At 39.8% G+C, this 22,722-nt stretch overlaps 1 protein-coding gene across 1 annotated transcript; it reads left to right on the plus strand.

Annotated features, from left to right (window-relative positions):
* Window positions 1-3,050: 3,050 nt before the first annotated feature.
* Window positions 3,051-11,057, plus strand: mier3b (mesoderm induction early response 1, family member 3 b). The gene is made up of 13 exons (XM_079557877.1): window positions 3,051-3,068; window positions 3,889-3,913; window positions 4,359-4,504; window positions 5,072-5,194; window positions 5,275-5,398; window positions 5,614-5,687; window positions 5,774-5,846; window positions 6,001-6,149; window positions 7,289-7,370; window positions 7,451-7,545; window positions 7,625-7,752; window positions 7,825-7,979; window positions 8,721-11,057. Exons 1-13 carry the CDS (start codon window positions 3,060-3,062, stop codon window positions 9,158-9,160), a joined length of 1,623 nt encoding a protein of 540 aa, XP_079414003.1. The 5' UTR covers window positions 3,051-3,059; the 3' UTR covers window positions 9,161-11,057.
* The last annotated feature ends 11,665 nt before the right edge of the window (window positions 11,058-22,722 follow it).

Genomic DNA, 22,722 nt, shown 5'->3' on the forward strand with positions numbered 1-22,722 from the left:
ACTCCGTTTAACTCATTCTCCACCCCCGCACTTGTTCATGTCACTACAGATGTTACAAAACAGCCTCCGTAACAAATGAAATGGACGTAAAAGTAAACAATAGCCTTTCTGAGACCGTGTAAGTCAAACAGCGTGAGCAGTGACTCATTAGACAGTAAACTCCACACCACATGATAAAGTAGTGTTTAGATTGTAAATAGCCATAGATTACACACAACACTATTTCAAGGACTATCAATAACATCTCCAAAAGCGACCCAGCTGTTTTGTGCTGATGTAGAAGGTAGAGCTTATCGTCTAATGTTATAACTAACACAATAACCCTCAGTCCCTCCTGGCCTCGTTGTGTTTTTGCTCTCATTTGGTCATTTTTAAAGCACCACACATAATTGGCTAAGATATTCATTAGTGAATTTATTCTGTGTTTCTAACTCTCCTATTATAATAAACAACAACAAAATTGGCAGGATTTGTCCAGACTATTGTTGCGTGTTTTCCATGATTTGTGTTTCTCATTGCAGCATTTTTTGTTTTGTTTTTCCAACCTTCAACCTCTATTGTTGTCAACCATCAATATGCAGTCAGCACGTCATCTTTGTCCAAAAAACAAAGTCTGACGCTTTCCCACCAAGCCTATAACACTCGGCTTCTGTTGCCTTGCTGTGACATGATCTGCATACTCACAATTGAGAAGCTTGTCAAACTGCAAAGGACAATATAACCCCAACTTTTATATTACCCAAATATAAACGTTTCTTGACTGGAGAGTTTACAGCCAATAGGCCAGGGTAACAACAATGAAGAAGCTTAGATGAGTTTTGAAGGCCTTAGCTTTTAAATGAGGCCTTAGCATGTATGGTAAGGTCTCGGGTTGGGTAACGCTGAATTGGAGAAAATGTGCTCGGTTATGGTGGGGGTTAAGAGGTTAAATTTGAACCATCACTTGCCTCTCGCAGATCTTTGCATGTACTAAGGGTTCCTCCTACTGGCCAGTCAAGCACTACACAGGGACAGGGGATATAGGCCCACAGATAGTCAGTATGTTTTCTTCATGTTATAAGAAAATGGTTTATTGCTGTGCCATTCTCTGATTACTTAGTCACGCACCTGCTTGCTTAAACTTAATAATGTACCCCAAAACGGATCCCATATTGAATGGAAATCATCTATCGATCCCTTTCAATTCAGTTGCATTTTTTCCCAATTCACAAGATGCCTCCAAACAATATAGGTTGGAGGTTTTTCTTTTTTCTAATTTAGTAATATTAGTCTTCTAGCAGTTACTGGGCAGTGTTAATTTCGTCGACTACAATATTTAGTCTTAATTTTAGTCAAAGTGATATTTTTGCTGACTAAAATTGGACTAAAATTAATTAAACGACTTTTCATGAGACTAAAACTATGACTAAAATGTCCAGATATTTTAGTCGACTAAAATAAGACTAAATAAAAATGAAAAGGAGACACTAAAATAGGGCTGAAACAACTAATCGATTAATCGACAACTAATCGATTACTAAAATAGTTGTCAACTATTCCAGTAATCGATTAATCGTTTTCTAGTAAACACAGACTAAATTTGGGCAAAAAAGACATGACAATTGTGTATTTTGGATGAAAACCTACTTTATTTTTTAAAGTTAGGGTCTGCAGCGTTTTGTACATCGTAAATTTCATAAATATCTGTCTTTGTCTCGTCCAATCAAAGCAGAATTAGCACAAAGAGCCTCCTACAAACGTTTACTTTAAGTTTACTCCATCCACGTGTCCTCAAGCGGCGCCACTTTAGCTTTATGTGATAAAAAAAATGGAAAAAAATATAATTCCCATGCACCTTTCACAGCCAAGCGATTAATCGATTAATCGTAAAAATAATTGGTCGATTAATCGATTACCAAAATAATCGTTAGTTGCAGCCCTACACTAAAATCATTCAAACTTCTATTGACCGTCTGAAAGAGCCTCATATCACGTACGTTCTCTGCCAAAGAAACAGCTCTGAGCTTTGTTCATGTGGAGCAGCTCCTTGAAGCAAAGGACCAAGATTAAATATGATTATAATTAATATTATAAATGCAAAGACTAAATTGACTTACTTACTAAAACTAGACTAAAATTTCAGATATTTTTTTGACTAAATCTCGACTAAAATTGAATTACATTTTCATCAAAAGACTAAGACTAAAACTAAATTAAAATATGTAAATGTTACTGGGGATACTCCAAAAAGTGCAAGCACTGGGTCAGGATTACGGCTGAAAGATATATCGTTATCGTATCGATATATCAAGATATGAACATTCAAGATATTAAAATCGAAAAAGAAAGATATAAATGATATAGATTTTCATCAATAAAACTGCATTCTTTTGTATTATGATTTTTAGTTTTCACCGAACCCATAGTTATATCATATCGTTCAGCCCTAGTCAGGATGTAACTGTGTTCCACAAACATATATCAATAAAAAATGTTAGTCCAGTTATCTGTTATTTAGGACAGTTCCAAAAATTGTGAGCTACTGAAACCTGCACACAAGCTGTGTTCACTTCATGAAACATTTTGGAAATCCTTACTTTTGGAGAGGTGTACCATGTGCATAACTTTGAACTGAAGCAGTCCATGCACAGACTGAAGATGAGCAGACGTTGTCTTGAGTCTTAATCCATTGAAAGGCAGTGATATTTATTCCAATGTCCTGTTGCCAAGCTTCTTTCAGGTGATCAAGTGGAGGCATATATTCTGACAGCACATTACATATTTTAGAAATTGACCCTTTATCAACGGATCTTTCAAAAGTATAGTATTCATGTCTGAGCTGGGAGGCTGAAGAGCAAAAGATGGGAACAAACATCCCTCTTTTGACTCTATCTTGTTGTAAACTTTCAGAGTTGCTGTACTGTAGTCTTATTTCTAGTATATTCCCGTACGTCAATGGTCGGTTTAAACGGCGTCACGCACTAGTCACGACTTTCGCTCGGCCGCGCCGTGATTGGCTCAGAGCTTCTCATCCGGGTACCGTGCCAAAGCGAGCCCGCCCATCAGCTAAAGGTACCAATATGGCGGAGGTAAGAGGGAAAACAGGGGAGAACCTACCGCTCTTAACTCGATATTTTTAACATTCCGGCGCTGTATTTCCACCTCGCATGCTATCGATTGGACGTATAACACATTTTGCCGCACGTACACCGCGATCTGAGGCACGATGTTGCGTTTTGGGCCGTTAAAATATGTTTAAATGTCGGGTCGGATCCTTCACTACCAGGCCGCTGCGCCGTCGCTCTCTCAGCTGCTTCGGTGTAGCGTAGCGGCTGTGTAAATTGATACGTAAATTTGATGTTAGCTTGCCGATGGGAGGAAAAAAAAAAACATCTAACATCCAGGTTTGATGAATGGAAATATTTTTTTACTCTACGTGCTTGTCGTGCGAGGTGTTTGCTTTTTACCCGCGTGATCCCTGTCGAATGTAATGTCGCTCGAACGTAAAATTTGACTGTTTACGTTTCCCGATGCATAGGGTTTTTGCGGCTAGGCTAACACTTACAGAAGCCGACACGGCATAGATCGCAATCCTGCCGTGAAATGCCTCTCGAATGACAGCGACTGTTCCTTTTTCGTCAGTATGCGCAATCTTAAGCGGTGTTTGTGGCGTTATTTTCGATCTCGTTGCGTTAGTGTCCTGCATTTTGAAGGCTAGTGATTTGATAATAGTCCACTGCCAGTCATCTGTGCCATGAGCGCAGCTTCGCCGTCTATCTGTTTTGGTGGGAAAACAAAAGCCATTTAAACTCGCCGACTGAAACGATACATGTCAATGTGACTGAAATGTGACCAAATGTTCCTACCTGTTTCATTAGCTAATTTGTGTTTTTTTTAATTATGTTGCAGGCTTCCCTAGGGAGTTCAAGTCCAGGTAAGATTGTTTTATTAAATGCCAAATGCTTGACAGTTCATTATACCTACTCGTAAATTATGTTATATTAATAAGCAATGTTGTTTTCAAGTAGGGCTGCACATTATATCACTAGATTATGGTTCTGATCAATAGTAGGCAATGCAATATCCATATCTCTAGAAGTTAAAATCACTGAAGTCTGACACGGTAACATCGTTATTTTAAAATGTGCCAATGGTTTCGGTTTAGTCATAATTTCCCTGATTCAGCTCCAATTTTCCCCTGTTTTGGTTTCGGATCCGTTGAAATTCTCTGTTGAAATAGTGAAATAAAGCATTTGCAATATAGTTTTGTAACATTCAATACTGCTCTGGACTATCGCTATGTTTTTCTCCTACTGCACAGCCCCTATTTTGAAGGTATATTTTTTAAGTCTATTCTATTTTTCTCATGTTCTACCCAGTTGGCTCTTTATCGTCGGAGGATCATGACTTTGATCCTACGGCAGAAATGCTAGTCCATGAGTACGATGATGAGAGGACGTTGGAGGAGGAAGAGTCTCAGGAAGGAGGCAGTAACATCAGCTCGGAGCTCGCTGATCTAGAAAAGGTATGAGTGAATAGATTATATTCCAAAATGGAATTGCCTTGATGCTTTGTTAAATTAACTTGTTTACCTTAATAAATTATTTTCTTAGTGGGGGTAATACAAGTGTTACTGGTTTGATTGGGGAGGTGTCTCTGGCCAGAAAACCACCCTTGCAACTTTCCCTGCACCGGGTCGGAGGCGCAATAAACACTTATGGAATCACGAAGAAAAGCTAACATGCTAACGGGCAAAGCTAAGTGCGGGCTAGCGCAACTTTAGCATTGTTTACAGCCAAGTTTGAGTGAGAAAAAAAATATCTCCATTGTGTAATTGGGTTGTGGCACAATGTACAATATCCCTCTCTCCCGTAGTCTTTTCTCTCAGCATAGTATTTACTCTCACAGACAATTAATTAGTAAAAAAATGCAGCATGCTATGACACCTGCAATGGCACTTAGGGGCATGAGTTACTTAGTTCTGCTTTAATAAAATATTATAAAATATTATTATTATTATAAATGATGATTTATGTTTTAATCATTATCTGTTAATGTGAAATGATATAAATTCCTTTTTTTTCTTTTTCAGGAGGGGAACATGCCATTGGAGGAGCTGCTGGCGATGTATCGTTATGAAGGATCAGCCAGCTCCAGTGTAGACAGCTCTTCGGGAGACCTAACTGATGAGCTACCAGACATGACTTTAGACAAGGTAACCCTGCGTTCATACTGTATATGTGTGCATGTGGTTTATGGTCATGGCGTACTATAATAATGTGATTGGTGGTGCAGGAGGAAATAGCCAAAGATCTACTATCGGGGGACTATGAGGAAGAGACCCAGTCCTCAGCCGATGATTTAACCCCATCCGTCACTTCCCACGAGGCCACAGACTTCTTCCCAAGGACGCTGCGATGTAAGTCACTCATAAAAGATGGGAACCATAGGCTTATCAAAGAGACAAGATCATATGGGATTCAAATTTCAATCACTGTATATAATCAGTTGTCACTTTATACTAGCCAGGACAAAAGTGAATGCCTCCTATGTTCTCAGTGAAGTGTTTTCAGAATAGTATCAAACAAAATTTTGTTAGATGTACCTAATGAGATTGTTATTTCATCATTTCAGCAAATGCAATTTCTGATGGAGATAAAGAGTCAGATTGCGACGACGATGGCCCAAGTCCTGAAGATTCCAGAAAAGTACATATTTCCTATATAGGTCTACTAATGTCCATAACACTGTGGGCTTTAAAATTAAATTCATACCTGTTTTTTTTTACTTGTAGGAGATCCAAGTGGGGTCAGACTACCAGGCGGAAGTTCCCAACAGTCTATGTCAATACAAAGATGGTGAAAATGGTATGTTTTTTTTATGATTTCTATTTTTTATTTTATGCAATATATTTTTTCCTCCCTTTTATTATATTCATGACAATACTCAATAATATTAATCAAAGTAATTCATATATATTTAAGCAAAACTCAAGTTGTAAATAAAATGTTTTTGCTCCAGTCTATGAAGAAGAGGACGAGTTGATGTGGAGCCCTGGTACTTTGTCAGAGAGCAAGGTTCGGAGCTTTCTGTTGGACGCAACGTCGCGAACAACAGAGGACAAGCTGGGATGTGACAAAGCTGGGCTGCATGTTCGAGACAATGAGCAGGTTAGCCTTCTATACTCTCCATAACTCATTAGTTTAATAATAATAATACATTGGTTTTATATAGAGCTTTCCTGGGCACTCAGAAGCTTTACATTCCATTATTCATTCACTCCATACTTAGTGGTGGTAAGCTATTATTATAGGGCAGCTGTGGCTATAATAAGCGAGGGTTGTCAATCTGCGCCACACTGTAGTTGTCCTTGGGCAAGACACTTCACCCACTTTGCCTCCAGTATCTTCATACATTGGTGTATGAATGACAGCATGAAAGCGCTTTGGGCTATTTAAAAGGACTATACGGAGTTTAAAAATGTTAAAATGATGTATTTTCTTCCCCCTACATGTTCCAGCCATGTTCTAATGTGTAGAATGAGCCCAGACCTGTTCACCACAACTGCCTCTAAAATCCTGCACTGTCACTCAAAAGGGTGTTAATTCAGGTCCGAAGTGCCGTCATGCACGAGCTTAATATTGAATCTGCAGTTACGCATAAGACCTGAGGTGGCAGTAGTGAGTATAAAATGACTAACTTGCATCTAGCCCCTTTAAGTTGAACCATTTACCATTTTTACCAAATAACTACAAAAAGTATAATACCCCTCTTTAAGGTGGACATATTATGCATAATTTTTGCTTATAAACATGCTTTTGGCCTCTAAAGCCTTAATATTTCCTTAGTAAATGTAAAGAGATGTCTGTCTATGTATGGAACCAACACTTAAGGCTCATTCATACTTCATAAGACACACAAATTTTGTTCCTACACCGAGAAAATTAAATCATTTTTGCTTTGTAACCATGGAAACGTCTTCAAACATTTCATGGTTTTAAGGGGGAAATTATGCCACCATTTTTAGCGACTACATTTTAGCTGCAATTATAAGAACGGTGATCATTACTCCCACTGGGTAAATTTTCCATTCCAACTACTGTACATACAAACTCTGCTTACCATATGATCTGGCGACGCCCCCTACTGAGTTAATGACAGGTGAACAAATCAATGTGGGAAAAGTTTACACAGAGCAGATCAAACCTGTGTCAGTGAAGCAAAATTACTACTGCGGGTGTGTTTGATGACGGCCTGAATTGCCTGAATTGTGGTTAATATCCTTTGTAATATACATTTGTCATTGTAGGCTTTGCATGAGCTGGTCAAGTGCAACTACAACGCCCGGGAAGCATTGGAGAGATACTGCAGCCATGTCAGGTCCTCAAAAGGTAAGAACAGGACATTGAGTGACTTGTTGTATTAGTACCAACTGCAGAGGTGTGATGGAAATGTGCCACTTGTATTTCAGAAAAATCCCCTCCCTGGTCAGAAGAGGAGTGTAAGAACTTTGAACATGCTCTACAGATGTACGATAAGAATTTCCACCTCATTCAGAAACACAAAGTAAGAAAATTCTCTGATAAAAGACAAGGCATTTGCAAAGCTGTTTCCCTTATAATGTAATGCGTAATGTTTACTTCAGGTCCCCTCAAGAACTGTAGCAGAGTGTGTGGCGTTTTACTACATGTGGAAGAAGTCGGAGCGCTTTGACTTCTTTGTGCAGCAGAATCGCTTTGGCAAGAAGAAATACAGCAGCTATCCCGGTGTAACGTGAGTGTTTTGGTCTCTTTCTGAAGATGTGTTTATCTTATGTCTCGGTCTAATTGCATTGTTGTTTTGCAGAGACCTGATGGACCGCCTGGTGGACGAGGCAGAGGGTCTGGCCGTGGACAGCTCCTCGTCTGTGTGTTCAGGAGCAGGAGGAGGGGGTCGCCTGGAGGCCACGACAGATCAACAGCTCAGTCTGCTCAACTCCATCACAGCCAGCGACCTCACAGGTGACTGCTACAGCATCACAACGCCTCATTATGTTCCTATGTTTTAAGTCCCGTAATCCTTAGCCAGTTGGCCAATCAAAAGTGGTTTAAGAGGAACTAGTCTATCTCGTGCTGTGCAAGAAGATGCAGAGGAGTTTGAATCAAAGAGGAATGGTGGTACAATCAGCTTGAGCAAGGAACATTTTGTGAAAATTCAGTTTTTAAATCTGCAGACTGGAACAGATGCTGATTACAGAGACACGCCTGTGCCTGTGTTACTTTCTCTTTCATTACAAACTAAAGCTACAATTCATGCTGCACGCCGCTACAAGTCTTGAGTGCATCTGTCTTCTATTTTGCGATTTTACAAGCGCACCGGTCTATGACACATGATATTGGTAAAATCTTATCAATTCCCATCCTTAATTTTGTTACACATGCAAACATATAAACAAAAAAATATGATTTATTATTACAAATTATGTCAAAATTTCGCCTCATCTCATGAACCCAAATTTCCCGTCTTGTGGGATTTGTATCTCGGCTCACTTCTAACCCTGAACAATTGAACAAAGTGAACAGGTAAGAATACTGAACTCATGCCCCTGTTTAGCCCTGTTCTGTTGCTGCAGCAACTACTGAGCCTGACTCCGAGGCATGGTGATATTTATCAATACATATTACATCATGTGAGTTTTTTCTGACATTTAGGGAGCATTATTTGTGTATTTGTCTAACTCCAGTCTTGTGTGTCTATTCCAGCGTTGAGTAACACTGTGGCCACAGTGTGTAGCCCAGCGGAGGTCGGCTGTCTAGACTCGTACACGTTTCCTCCTCTGGAGAGCCTGCACCGCGGGCCCCTGAACCATGAGGAGCCCTTGGGCTTCCCCTCCAACGGTGGAGACGGTGACTGCCTGAATATGCTGGATGCAGGTTTCTACCACTCGGACCTGGGCTGTGAGCGGCCGTCTAAGAGACTTAAGATGGCGCTGCCCGACTCCTTTTTAAACGACGTGTCTGTGGGCAGCCTGGACTTTGAGGCGCGGCGGAGCACGACGCACCATCACAGAATCACTGGGGCCAAAATGGCCGTGTCCGTCACAGACTTTGGCAGCTTGGCCGCAAGCACAGAGCCCAACAGCTTTTTGAGCGCACACACGCGGCACCACACACAGCACACTGCAGCACTTCAGTCTGAGTGATCTCCTGTCTTCTACCTGTACATAAGACTGACCTCACTGGAGAATCCCATTTGTTTAAATTCTATTATATATATCTATATATATGTATATGAATATACTTTTTCATTTGTGTAATATGACATCAGTGATGTCTACCATATAGAACTAAATCTTGATTTCTCTCAAGAGTTTATATAGCCATGTTATTTTATTTAGTTGATCTTGATGTGTAACGTCCATGTAGAGTGGGGCCCCGAGGCTGCAGTAGGAGAGTTGTGTATCTTCCTCATATTTAAACACAACATCTCCAGAGCTCCTTCTGTTATCCTGCCATTATGTTCAGTTGCCAAATTAGCTTAGTTCTCCTCTAGTGTTGCTGTTGTACGTTGTTTGAAGTGGTACTTTTCCTTGGTGTTTGGTTTACAGGTACTTTGGGGTCTCCTCATACCATTAAGAGAGTTAATACTTTAGTTGAGTCGAGCTTGGACTAAAGTGGGCGACAGAACTTTTGCTGCTCTGGCTTTCTCCTCTCTCTCCTGTGGAAGCTTGTCTGTATGATGGTTGTTTACTTTACTGTGGCCAAACTGGAACAGCCCAAACCTCACCTGTCCTTTTATCCACTTTTCTTAATCCAAAACGTATCATGCGCTTAGTGCGTTCCCATTGTCAGCAAACTAACTACAGTGTTGACACCTCAAGACGTCTAATTGACAGCCATTGACGTCAGCAGTATCTAAAGCATTATGTTTGTTATTATCACCATTTGTCAAATCACAATAGTTGTCCGAGTCCTAAATTGGGTAGACCGTTTTCTTTTGATGCTGGGTGGACCTTTTCGCAGTATTTATTTATGGTTACTTTCCTTTTGCTAGACTCTTTGGTCGCCAATTTCTAAGTAGCAGTTTTTTTTTGTTTTTTTTTACTATCTCAACTGAAGTCCTTGATTTTGTGAATTGTACATTGCTCAGCGGGTCATTGTGGATTGGATGCAGTAGTCGTGTTTACTTAATTTATCTATGCATTGTGCTATGACTTGCGTTTGTTTCAGGGTTCATGTCCGCCATGTAAATCCTCCCATCGTGTCTTGTCCTTCCATCTCACGATGAGTTTAATCAGTCAGAATATATTCACCCCCTTTTCGTTTTTCTCTTCTCATGTAAATACTTAGCAGATAGCCTTTAAAAGTCTATAACTGACCTCTTACACTTGTGAATCTGTGTTGATACAAAAGTTTTAATTTCTCTGTAAAAGGCAATAATTTGTAGATATGTACAGATCTTTTAAAGTTTTCCTTTAATTTTTTTATTTCCTTTCGTGTTTTAAATGAGTTTTCCCATTTATTGAAAGAGGAGAAAAGAAATGTGCCCTGATACCACGTCACGGCTAAAGCACGCATGCTAGCTCGTCGCGTCACTGATTTAAGAAAAGAAAAGTTTGCTTTAGCGTTGACGTTTTTGTTTTTGATTCGCAATGTAAACCCCGCCCCTTTTTTCCCTTTTCACATTTTTGAATTGTTTAAACATTGTCTCGAAATGTCTTGATGGTAAAGGGACGTCTGCTGCTCTAAATGTACGAAGAGCTAATGTTTATTATTTTTCTTTTAAGAATGCAGTCCTCCGAGCTCTTCCTAGCTTTAGTGGTGCAGTGCTTATTTATTTCACCTGTGGTTTGTAAAAAGATTCCGAATGTAAAGGCCATTATTAAAAGTAGAGGTAGTTTTTTTTTTTTTTTTTTTTTTCCAACACCCTGTGAACTCTCGAAAATGTGATATTTTATTGGTATGAGACTTGTGTGTGCAAACGAGCACTAAACACCTTTTTTTTTCTGTTTTATATTTTGTATTGTGTTTTGAAGAGAAAAGAAAAAAGGAAAAACATAGCGGTTGCGGTTTTTGGAGAGAAAAAAAAGTTCTTTGACACATTTGTGAATAGATAAAAAAACAAACCCTACAAAACTCTAAAAATGTATATCCTGAAATAGAGACAATCAAAAACTTCACTATGAGAAATGTTCAAGAAGCTATCTTTATTGTTTATAGTACGTGTACATACACATTACATTCTTTTATTTCTTTTCTTTTTTTTCCTTTTGTTAAACTGTTTTTCTTTTGTATTTTCTGTTGTTCTTTAATACCTTGTGTACAGATCCAGAAATAAAACTCTGGTAAAGGTTCGAAACTGATGGCATCGTTTTTTTATTAGAAATAGAATGGGTGGGAAGGGGGTCACCTCATTTTGCAACTCACTCTCATGACCTTGTTCACATGCACTTTAAAGCCACACTGTGTAACATTTCACCCAGTAATTACAATTACTCCATTGGGATTTTATCAATTAAATTCATTTGTAAAACAAGATGGAGAGCCTGCTATTGATGTGTTATGTCAGGAGGCCGGTTATCTTAAAGTGACAGTCTGTAAGTTTAAATGTTTTGCAAATGTAGTAGATTATGTATAATTGAGTGCCTGGATCTGAAATTTGAGGTAACATGAGTATTGTTAAACAATAATATTTTTTCCCTCCCTTAGCTGATTTCAGACACTGATCAGAAACCCCAGGATACCAATTTGACCAATGAGACGAGCTTTCCTGTGAACTACACTGTCAGGTCCAATCAGGGGGAGGGTTTGTGATTGTGATGTTGAAACTTCCTGTAGGCTTATATTTTTAGCAGAGAACCACGGCAAACAATCAAAACTTCACATTAATGAAACATTTTTTCAAACAAACCAATAGGCCTATACTTAAAGGGACTTACAGAGTTTAAAAATGTTAAAATGATGTATTTTCCTCCCCCTACCTGTTCCAGCAATGTCCTAAAGTGTAGAATGAGCTCAGACCTGTTCACCACAACTGCCTCTAAAATCCTGCACTGTCACTCAAAAAGTTAATTCAGGTCCAAAGTGCCATCATGCACGAGCTTAATATAGAAGCTGCAGTTACATGTATGACCTGAGGTGGCAGTAGTGAGTATAGAAATGGCCATCTTGCATCTAGCCCCTTTAATGTAGTTACCATGGTGATCGTTGACATGGCGTCACTGTGTTCTAGAATGCAGTTCTGATTGGTTGGAACTTCATTGGGACGTTTACATGTTCCAAACTTACCTCTGACATCGCTCACTCTGTAAAAACATTTGCCTTGAGAGACACGCGTGTCTTTGCTCTTGACAAAAATAGTTTGTTTTTACTCCTGGAAGGTTTTTTTTAGCAAAACGACAAAGACCTTTCATCTCGTGAGAAGGATGGCGACAATGGAGGCTAGTGGTGAGTATCTTTTTGTGGAAAACTTACTTTACAACTGGTTCTGTGCTTTTACAGTCAGTTAACCTTTCACGATCCGGTGATTTCAAAGCAAAAAGATGTCAAATATGATCTAATTTGTTATTAAATGGTTATTTTACAAGATCCTTAGGTTCTAAAGGTTGTTTTGAGTTATGGTATTGCTGTGTTTGCTCCCATGGGCTGCACCATATGAGAAAAATGTTGATGATTGATGACTGTCTTGTGTATTTTGACGTTGATATTGCGATATTTTATCAACCATTTCACCCAGCACGTTCAATTACATAAAATGAGCATATCTAAACAAAGGTTTGGTTGTAAAATTTACTGAGTCAAAACAAGACTCGAAGAAGACAAAAATATATGTTCAAGACGAGGCTAAAGTCGAACCAAATTAGGAAAATGTGTGAGGTTACTTTCAGTTTTAGTGTCAGGTTGTATGTGCAAGAAGTATTTGAACATATATTGTGTCTTTTGACGATGTTTTGTCACCGAACATCACAGCGACGTCCTTCTACCTTTCTAAATACTTTTGGAGTTAACAATTGTTGTTTTTGTTCTCATTGCAGACATAACCGTGGGCCAGAAGCTCCGCGGACACAATGCCACGTACTCTGTGGTGAGGTCCCTTGGTGAGGGCTGTTTCGGGAAGGTGGTGGAGGGCCTGAACACGGACACGATGGAGAGAGTGGCCGTGAAAATTATGAAGAATCCCACAGCCATCAGAGAGGCGGAGCACGAGGTATGATCACACTTCCATGATTATGTCTGAACCAGCGTTGATTTTAACGCGATCTTAACCTCTTATATCAATATTGTTGGTCTTAGCTTTCAAATAAGGTGTTACACTGGCCTGTAAGCTGTAGATTTGGGTAAAGCTGAAGGTGCTTAAGGCGGGGGTTAAGAGGTTAATTTAGCTGTAAAGTCAAAAATGTCATTCAATGTCAGTCAAGGTTCAGTCAATTCTTTAGTTTTAGTCAACAATATCTGGAGATTTTATTCATAGTTTTAGTTTGGGATGCACCGATCCGATGCTGGTATCGGATATCTGAGCCGATACTGGAAAAAAATACAATATTGGGTAGGCCTACAAATATCCGATACTGAACCGACACCAGTTTTGGCTCTCACCGCTTTTAAAAACACAACTTTCACCAACTAAGTGAATATGGACATGCTGTATGTCATTTTGAAGGGAAGAACCTGGAGAATTCAATCGTTGAGTTAGTTTTTATCTCCAAAAATGTATTTGTGATCCCTGCGTGAAAATGCCGCGGCTAGCAACAGCATGCAAAAGCTATCGGGAGCATGCTAATGCTAACGGCGACAAATCAAGGCTGGCTCAGAAACTATGATAGAAATACCTAAAGTAGCCAAATAAAATATAATCGGCCTCTGCTGGAGCGGCCAAGTGTTTGTATTTTAGTTTATGAAATGCTGTTAAAGAATAACTCAAATAACATATGTGTAATGCACAAGTTGTAATGATCAGATCACTTCACGTGAGCTGTTTACAAAAATCCAGTGATCCTGGTTAATTAAATGTTTTTCCATTAGTTTATTAATAGATATAATTGATCTATAACATCATGACAAGAAAATACTTGATCTCTCAATGAAAACAAGAGGACCATTCCCTTTTTCACTCAGAAGACAGTCTCTTGGTATTGGTTAATATAGGATATCGGCAGATACTCAAACCCCCAGTATCGGTATCGTATCAGAAGCAAAATAGCTGGATTGGTGCATCTCTAGTTTTAGTCATCAATAACTACTTTTAATTTAGTTTTACTTTATTTACAGTCAGCAAAAGTGTTACTCTGACCAGAATTATGACAAAATATTTCAGGTATAATTAACACAGGTTTTAATTACACACTAATGAATACTGGACATGTGTAACTGTGTTACTTTGTTGTTGCAGGTGCGAATGCTGGAGAGGACCGGTGAACTGGACGGTGACCGCTGTAACGTGGTCAGCTTCAAAGAGCGCTTCGATCACATGGGCCTCACCTGCCTCGTGTTTGAGATGCTGGACATCAGTCTGTGGGACCTGGTCATCGAACATAAGTGCGCGCTGTCTCCCAGTGAGATCCGGCCTATAGCGCAGCAGCTCTTGGTGGCCTTTGACGCCCTGAAAGACGTCGGTGTGATCCACTCCGACCTAAAGCCAGATAACGTGATGCTGACCGACAGGAAGCTGGAGCCTTTCAGGGTCAAACTGATCGACTTTGGCCTGGCACGGCCCATCGCGGAGGTTCGACAGGGGCAGAAGAAGCAGCCCGCTGGATACAGGGCTCCAGAGGTGACTCTGGGCTGCGAGTTTGGTGTTCCCATCGACATGTTTGGCCTGGGCTCCACACTGTTCTTACTACTTCTAGAGGAGCACCTGTTTCCTGCCTCCGGATATCAATCCATGAAGATGATGGTGGACCTGCTGGGAATGCCTCCTGACGACATGATTCAGGACGGACTGTTCTCTAAGTACTATTTCACAAAGGAAGAAGATGACCAGCAGAGATCAACTTGGAGACTAATGACCCCTGAAGAATTCACCCGTGTTACCCATGTAGACCCAGGGCAACCATCTGAACTACAGAAGCACATGAGGACTTTCGACGATTTGATCGATGTGAGTGTTCAAATCCATTACTTTTACTTGACTCAACATGATAAGATGTTATTTTAATATGAGTAATATATTGTATTGTAAATGTGTAAAGTAGTGGCACCAGCAGTATTTACAGAATGATTTGAAATCAATGTGTGGGTGAAAATCTAACTCGTGTCTTTTTGTTTTCCTGTTGCAGATATTTATAGTGAACGACCCAGAGCACCTTGAGGACCTCCGAGTGTTTGTGGACTTCCTCAAAGGGCTGCTGACCGTGGACCCCAGACTCAGACTGACCCCAAAGCAGGCGCTGCAGCACGCATTCATCACCATGACCCACCTGGAGGAGGACAGCGATTAGTAAGTGTCACGTTTCAATCAAATGTTACTTCAGGTTTAAAGCAACATTGCCTTAAAGTCAGTTTAGATCAAATCTGTATTTTTCCCTCATCTTTTAATTTCAGGTTTTTAATTTAGTTGCCAAATCATTTTAATTTTTCCATTTAATATAATCTGCTAATATAATTTACTCAACTAAATCTGAAAGCAAAAAAGACAGACAAAGTAGACTGTGTAACCGAGTTTAGTGGATGTAAATTACAAAGCTCAAGAATATTTAACTGTATTTAACTGCCTTGAAATAATATAATATTTCTGGTTATTTTGTGCAAGATATTAATTTCTATATTCTTTGTTTTTCAGCTCAAAGATTTGTAAACTCACGATGCAGCGTTTTATTTCCACTGAGTCTGACGTCCACCACAGAGGACAACCAACGGCGTCTCCAGACAGCGCCCAACGCAAAGGTTCCAGTGAGGATTCCTGGACCTCGGACACTGCGTCGTCTGAAGGGATTTTAGACAGAGCTATGGAGCCATTTGCTCTGGACTTGGGATTATGTGAAGATGAGAGTTCTCCCAGCTCAGAAGAACTGACCAGTCTCTCTATGGATCATTCTTCTTCACAGCCAGAGGAAGTTTACCCCGTCCACATCCACCAGCATTTTAAAGAGGAAATCGTGGCCAGTTCCTCTGAAGGAGAACTGTCTTCTGACGCCCATGAAGACAGTTCAAGTGACGATGGAGCTCAATCAGGTTCAAGTCAATGGATCACGAAGAAAGATGGTGTAGAAATCCTTTTAAGAATTTCAGAAGGGGAAGTCTCAGATACTGATGATGACATGTCACAGAATGATAGCTACAGAACGGAGCAATCAGAAAATACAGTCCCTCACGAGGTTTACCCCGTCCACATCAACCAGCATTTTGATGAGGAAATTGTGACCAGTTCCTCTGAAGGAGAACTGTCTTCTGACGCCCATGAAGACAGTTCAAGTGACGATGAAGCACAATCAGGTTCAAGTCAATGGATCACGAAGAAAGAAGATGGTGTAGAAATTCTTTTAAGGATTTCCGAAGGGGAAAGCTCAGATACAGATGACATATCCCAGAATGATAGCTACAGATCAGCACCATCTGACTCCTCTGACGACTCTCCTGTGATACGGGTGTTTTCACAGCCTGATGACGTTTATGTTGCCAGTCCCTGTGAGCCCCTACACATCCAGCAAAATGATGAGGAAGAGACGACGCGTCTAGAGGTTTCTGGTGAGTGACATGTGTGAAAATTAGCATTGCTTCTAATCAATCAATTTTGTTTATGGAGCCAAGGTCATAACTTATCAAATATATTGCATTTCAAGTAAAGACATTTAAAATATTTGCTATTTTCTGTTTAAACAGCAGCCAGGTTGTAAATCTTACTTTAGATATTACTGTGGTTTTGAGTGTGTGTTCAAAGTTATTTTGTTGTCTCATTGCAGATTTAACCGTGGGTCAGATGCTCCGTGGACACAATGCCACGTACTCTGTGGTGAGGTTTCTTGGCGAGGGCTCTTTCGGCATGGTGGTGGAGGGCCTGAACATGGACACGACGGAGAGAGTGGCTATGAAAATGTTGAAGAATCCTGCGGCCATCAGAGAGGCGGAGGATGAGGTAAGATCGAAATCCATTTTCCATAATTTATTTTGAACCGGTGTTAATTTTGACATATATTAATCTGGCTTGAGTTTGAGTCTTTTGACAAAAATATAATTAGTTTTAATAAAACAATTTGTTTTAGTTTTAGTGTGTGAAAATTTAAAGTAAAGTTCGTGGACTAAACCCAATACCTAATTTAGTTTAACTCGTCCTCCCTGAGACACATGTTTCAACTCGAAAGCTGCCGAAAACTGTGACTCAAAGACAAGACGTGTTCTTGAAGTTACAGCAATAATGTAGCCTTGGCATTCTTAAGTACAAAGTGAAACGGTAAAAAATAGAGAAGCAAAAATGCTAGATGGTAAGAATGAAATGAACTGTCACAAATAGAAATGGCTGCTAATATAAATGTTGTTCACTACAAAATTCTAAAATTCCCCAAAGAGGCTTATATTAGCCAATATATTTTACATCAACCAAATAAATATATTATTATAGCAGTCTCTCTTACAAATGAGCAGATTGCTAGCTAGCAAGTTCATTGAGCACTGTAATAACTTCACAAAACTCCTCTAAACTTTTTTTTAAAATATATATATAAGAGCAGTAGTTTCACAATAAGAGTTTTTATATTGAACTCAAATTTTAAAGACATTTTCAATTTTCATCTTTATTGTTCAACAAAAAATAACTGGAGATTAAGATCATTCGCTATTTTTACATTAGTTTAAGTTTAGTTTAGTCACCATAATAAAACTTTACCAAAATTATGACAGAATGTTTTAGTAGATAAAATCAACACAGGCTTAAATTACACGCTCATGAATACTGAAAATGTCTAACTGTGTTTTGTTGTTGCAGGTGCGAATGCTGGAGAGGATCGGGGAACTGGACGGTGACCGCTGTAACGTGGTCAGCTTCAAAGAGCGCTTCCATCACATGGGCCTCACCTGCCTTGTCTTTGAGATGCTGGACATCAGTCTGTGGGACCTTGAACAACCAGTTCAGCAAAGACGGGAGCCTCTGCACAGCCAGAAACATTTTGATGAGGAAGTTGTAATCGGTTCCTCTGAAGGAGAACTACCTCCTTCAGAGGCCTATGTAGACAGTTCAGATCATGATGAAACTGTCCCTGTCCCGCCTGTAAGCCATGCCACCAGGTGCTTGGGTGGAGATGAAGACTTAGATGTCTCATGTGGTGTAAAGCCACTTATCAAAGTATTGAGAGACATAGTTAAATCAAACTTTGTCAAATCCTACACTGCAACCAGTTCATTTGACAAGGCATGCATACTTTCTACTCTTGAGGGCTTTAGAGAAAGTACTGCAGTATTAAAAGCAAAGAAACTAATGAATGAGCTTTCCTATGGCGAGGAAATCCTCCTTAGTCCAGCTCATGTTGATGCACGTGGTAGTTTCTGGGGAGTATGTGATGAGATGGACAAAACAAATGCAGCTGGTCCAAGTGGTTTAAGTCGCCAGTCCGACAGGCCTATATCAAATGGGACTTCAGTGAAATCTGGCCCAAACAAAGATATTTGTGTCACTTTAACTTATAATAGCTACATTTCCTGGCCTATGAATGAAGTGACAGGTGAAAAAGATGAAACAGTGGAAAGATTAGATAAGTTAGAGGCTGCATTATTACACAATTCAGACAGTGGAATAACGTTATACTACGAAGCTCCACATTTAGCAAGTAAGGATGCAGTTCCAATACTCAGCCCTCAGAGTCAGGATCAAAAGCGGAGCAGAATAGTGGATGTTGAGGGTCTATTAGTCGACAAGGTGGTTCATGGTGGAGAATTAGTTGTGGTATTTGTGAAGTTTAATTTATCATGGCTTCAGTCTGGAGTTGTTGCTAGAGTCTTCGTCATCCTCGTCTGGGACCCAGGAGGAAAAGGGTGGGTCTTAGGGTGCGTTCACACTTGGTTCATTTGAAGCGAACCCTGATGTGCTTCCCAGGAAGATCCTGCTTCTTTTGAGCAGGTCATTCCCAGGAAGTGCAGCAGGACTCACTTCAGATGGACCAAGTGTGAACGCCACAGAACAGAGTCACACCTCCACAGAGGTGACTGTTGCATCGAGGCCCCGACTTGCACACGGAGAGGATAGCTAGCTGCTTGTCTTAAGCAGAATGGCATTTGTCTGATCCGTCGTGAAGTCGGGGTTTCAAAGATGTGGCATGCACCTGTCTCAGGTGAGGCTTTGTTCTGTGCTTTGATTTGCTTCTCCCCGTGGGTTTGGACAGTGACGGTCGAAGGGTCAATATCTCTGGACATTTCTTCAGACTAGGGCCAGTCATACATTTGGGGAGAAAACTCTTATTCTAAGATAGGAGTAACAGCATACACAGCCAAATCATTTCAGACCAAACCAATACAAACACATACGGGTAAATTAATTGGAGCTACAGGGACTAAACATGTGAGCTCACCCTAACAGAGTCACACCTGATCCACAGGTGACTGTTGCATTGAGGCCCCCGACTTTCACACGGTGAGGGCAGCTAGCTGCTTGTGCAGAATGGCATTTGTCTGATCCGTGGTGAGGTCAGGGGTTTAAAGATGTGGCATGCACCTGTCTCAGGCGAGGCTTTGTTTTGGGGGGAACTCCTGATGTACAATTTCTAAGATAGAGGTAGCATACACTAGATTCATAGTCCTGGGTACAAAGCTACACTATTACACAACTACACAGCCAAGTCAGTTAAAACCAAACCAATACAAAAACATATACTTGTAAATTTACTCGAGCAGTCGTTCTCCAACTGTAATATTTCAACCACTGGTGGTACCTGGGCTTCTTTAGGTGGTACTCCAGATCATCTGCTTAGTAGTTAGGTGTTTGATTTAAAACCAGTTATGCATGATTTTGTCCATTTTGGGACTAAATTTAGGTTTACACCTTTTTTAATTCGTTTTTGTCCTGATTTGATCTTGATCAGGGCCTGGTGGTACTTGGCAGGGCAAATATTTTACTGAAGTAACAGGGACCAAAAGTTCAGTTTGGTTTAAGTAAGCTCGCACCTATCAGACTTGGTAAGTTGATATGGATGTGCGAGTGGACCAGACTACAAATGTAATTCTCTCACTAGAAAAATAAAGTTCTTGAAATTAAATTTCTTATATAGTTTTATTTGCTTAGGACAGTGCATGTTAATGAACATGGGTCTCTTGCATGTAAACACGCCTCACCAGATTGTAGTCAGACTCTCAAACACACTCTCAGTCATCTTGGCCTATTGTACATATTTTTAGTGGTAGGGGAAACCGGAGTACCCGGAGGAAACCTGCGCGGACACGGGGAGAACATGAAAACTCCACAGAAAGGCCTGTCCCTGGTGGGAATCTAAGCCTGTTTTTAAAGCCTGTAGAGACATATTATATATATATATATATATATATATATATATATATATATATATATATATATATATATATATATATATATATATATATACTTATTTAAAATATTTATTTTATCTGTAGTCTGTTCATTACTATTCACATGGTGTCTCTTGTCCCACTCCCCCTCGGGAGTGCCTGTCTAGATCGAACGGAGGATCTTGGCTGAACGGAGGAACCCTGCCTACTGGAATTGGACACCAAGGACTGGACGGTCTGCGATCTTGGCCCGTCTGCTGAGGGACTCCCATCGGCCCTGGGTCTATAGCCTGTCCGTCCATGGGAGTGGATCTCTCCTTGTTTTTTTTGTTTGTTTTTATTTATCCTTGCCGTGCTGGAGAGTCTAAGGACGGGGGACACCTGCGCCGCTCGTGGCCACCTGCTGCCAACGCTTATTTGGACATTATGTTTGCCTGGATACTTTACATTGTCATATTTACTGCTGTTTTATTGCCTTAATGTTCGGTGCAGCTGTGAGGCAATATCAACAGGAGTTGTGCCCAATATCACAACTCCTGTTGTGATATTGGGCTATACAAAACCATTGATTGATTGATTATTTTCATAACTAAAAGTAGAATAATTAAAATAAAAGGCAAATTTAAAAAAGAAACGGCTGCATTAACTCTTTGATTCTGGGATTGTGAATTTTCACCTAATGTAAATGCCATTTATGACTAATGCCACATATTAAAGATGAAAAGAACTGTGTTTTTGTAGGTAGAGGTGTGTGTTTCTGTTTTGTGTTTACAGGGAAACATGGAGCTGCCCGTGGTACTGACCACATCCTAGGGTGACCATCACACCAGCAAAGGGCGTCCTGACCCCAACGCCACATGATCACTGCTCCAGAGGGAAGTGGGCTGTATACATGTGAGTGACACGTGCTTCTGAGTCTTGTCCAAATGAATAAATGGCTCATTTTCACACTTCTGTTCACAGACACTGGAGGCAAGGTGGGTGAAGTGTCTTGCCTAAAGACACAACGACAGTGTGCACCTGCAGGAGCCAGGATGTGAACCCTCGACCTTCTGACCATGAGACGACCTGCTGCACCATCTGCACCACTGTCGTCCCAAATAATGAATAGATGAGGAGATTGTTGTGAAATTTTCCAGATGAAGCGCTTTTACGCTTTAAGTAATTGACCTTTGTTGTCAGTGCTGTATTATAGTATTTTACATTTTGAAGAGCAGAGACGGCCCAAATATGGGACAGGATATTTTTCCCGTTGCACCACTATTACATTTCTTTCATTAACCCGTTTAATATACTATGTTGTACAGTGTTGTCATAACAGTCAAGATCCTTGTTTGTCAGTCCACTGATTCTCAAACAGTGCTACGAAAGCTTCCTCAGGAGGTACAGACATCTGCAATTTTAAACTTCATTCATTTCAAGAAATTTGACTTATACTTTTTACAATGCATAAGTTGTTGTTTACGCACTGTTAAGAAATAATTTAATCCCATTTAGGTTTTTTTTTAATTCTTAGTGTGAAAACTTATATGGAATCACCAGGCAGAGTGTTGAGAAAATCAAACTGACAAATGTAGTTACCTGAATGATACTTTTATCGATACCTGTACTGAACAAGCATTAAACTTGGTTTATACAGATATATTTTTGGTACCATACTAGAACCTAAACGTTTTGTTTCCCCCCTGAATTATTAGTTAGTTAATTTATTTTCTTTTAATTTAAATTTAACATTTAAATCAATTTTCCAAAGATCTTAGACATTATACAATAAGAAAACACATACATTAAGATTATGAGATTAATTATGTATTAATTAATGTACCCTCTCATTATAAATTATATATTTTTTCTGTCTACACATATTAAGTAGTCATGCGCTTCAAAATCCTTCAAAATCATACAGTAGAACTGGAAAAGCCGAAATAACACTGTGATGTTACTACTGCTGCTGCGGTGTTTTTTAAAAAGGCTTCAAATGCTGGACTATGTTTTAAAAAGGCTTAATTCTGTAATGAATATCTTATTTATCTCTCTGTGTTGTGCTGGTCATTAGGAGCGTGTTTAATATTGATGGCAACAGTATAATCCAAAATGTTGAAGAAAGTATTTGGAAACTCAGTCAAAGCCCAAATTCATCAAGTTTGGATCTTTACAAACAAAAGTGATATTATAAACATTGATTAAATCCAATAATGTGCAACACATCTTCAAGACAAAAATATATTTGTTCATGCTACACCTGTTTGATCCACTTTTATCCACCAATATTTCATTTATTACTTTTGAGTCAGTTGGTAGACATTTTTTGACACATTTGAAA

The sequence above is a fragment of the Gobius niger genome (genome assembly GCF_951799975.1).
Source record: "Gobius niger genome assembly, chromosome: 1".
Lineage (NCBI taxonomy): Eukaryota > Metazoa > Chordata > Actinopteri > Gobiiformes > Gobiidae > Gobius > Gobius niger.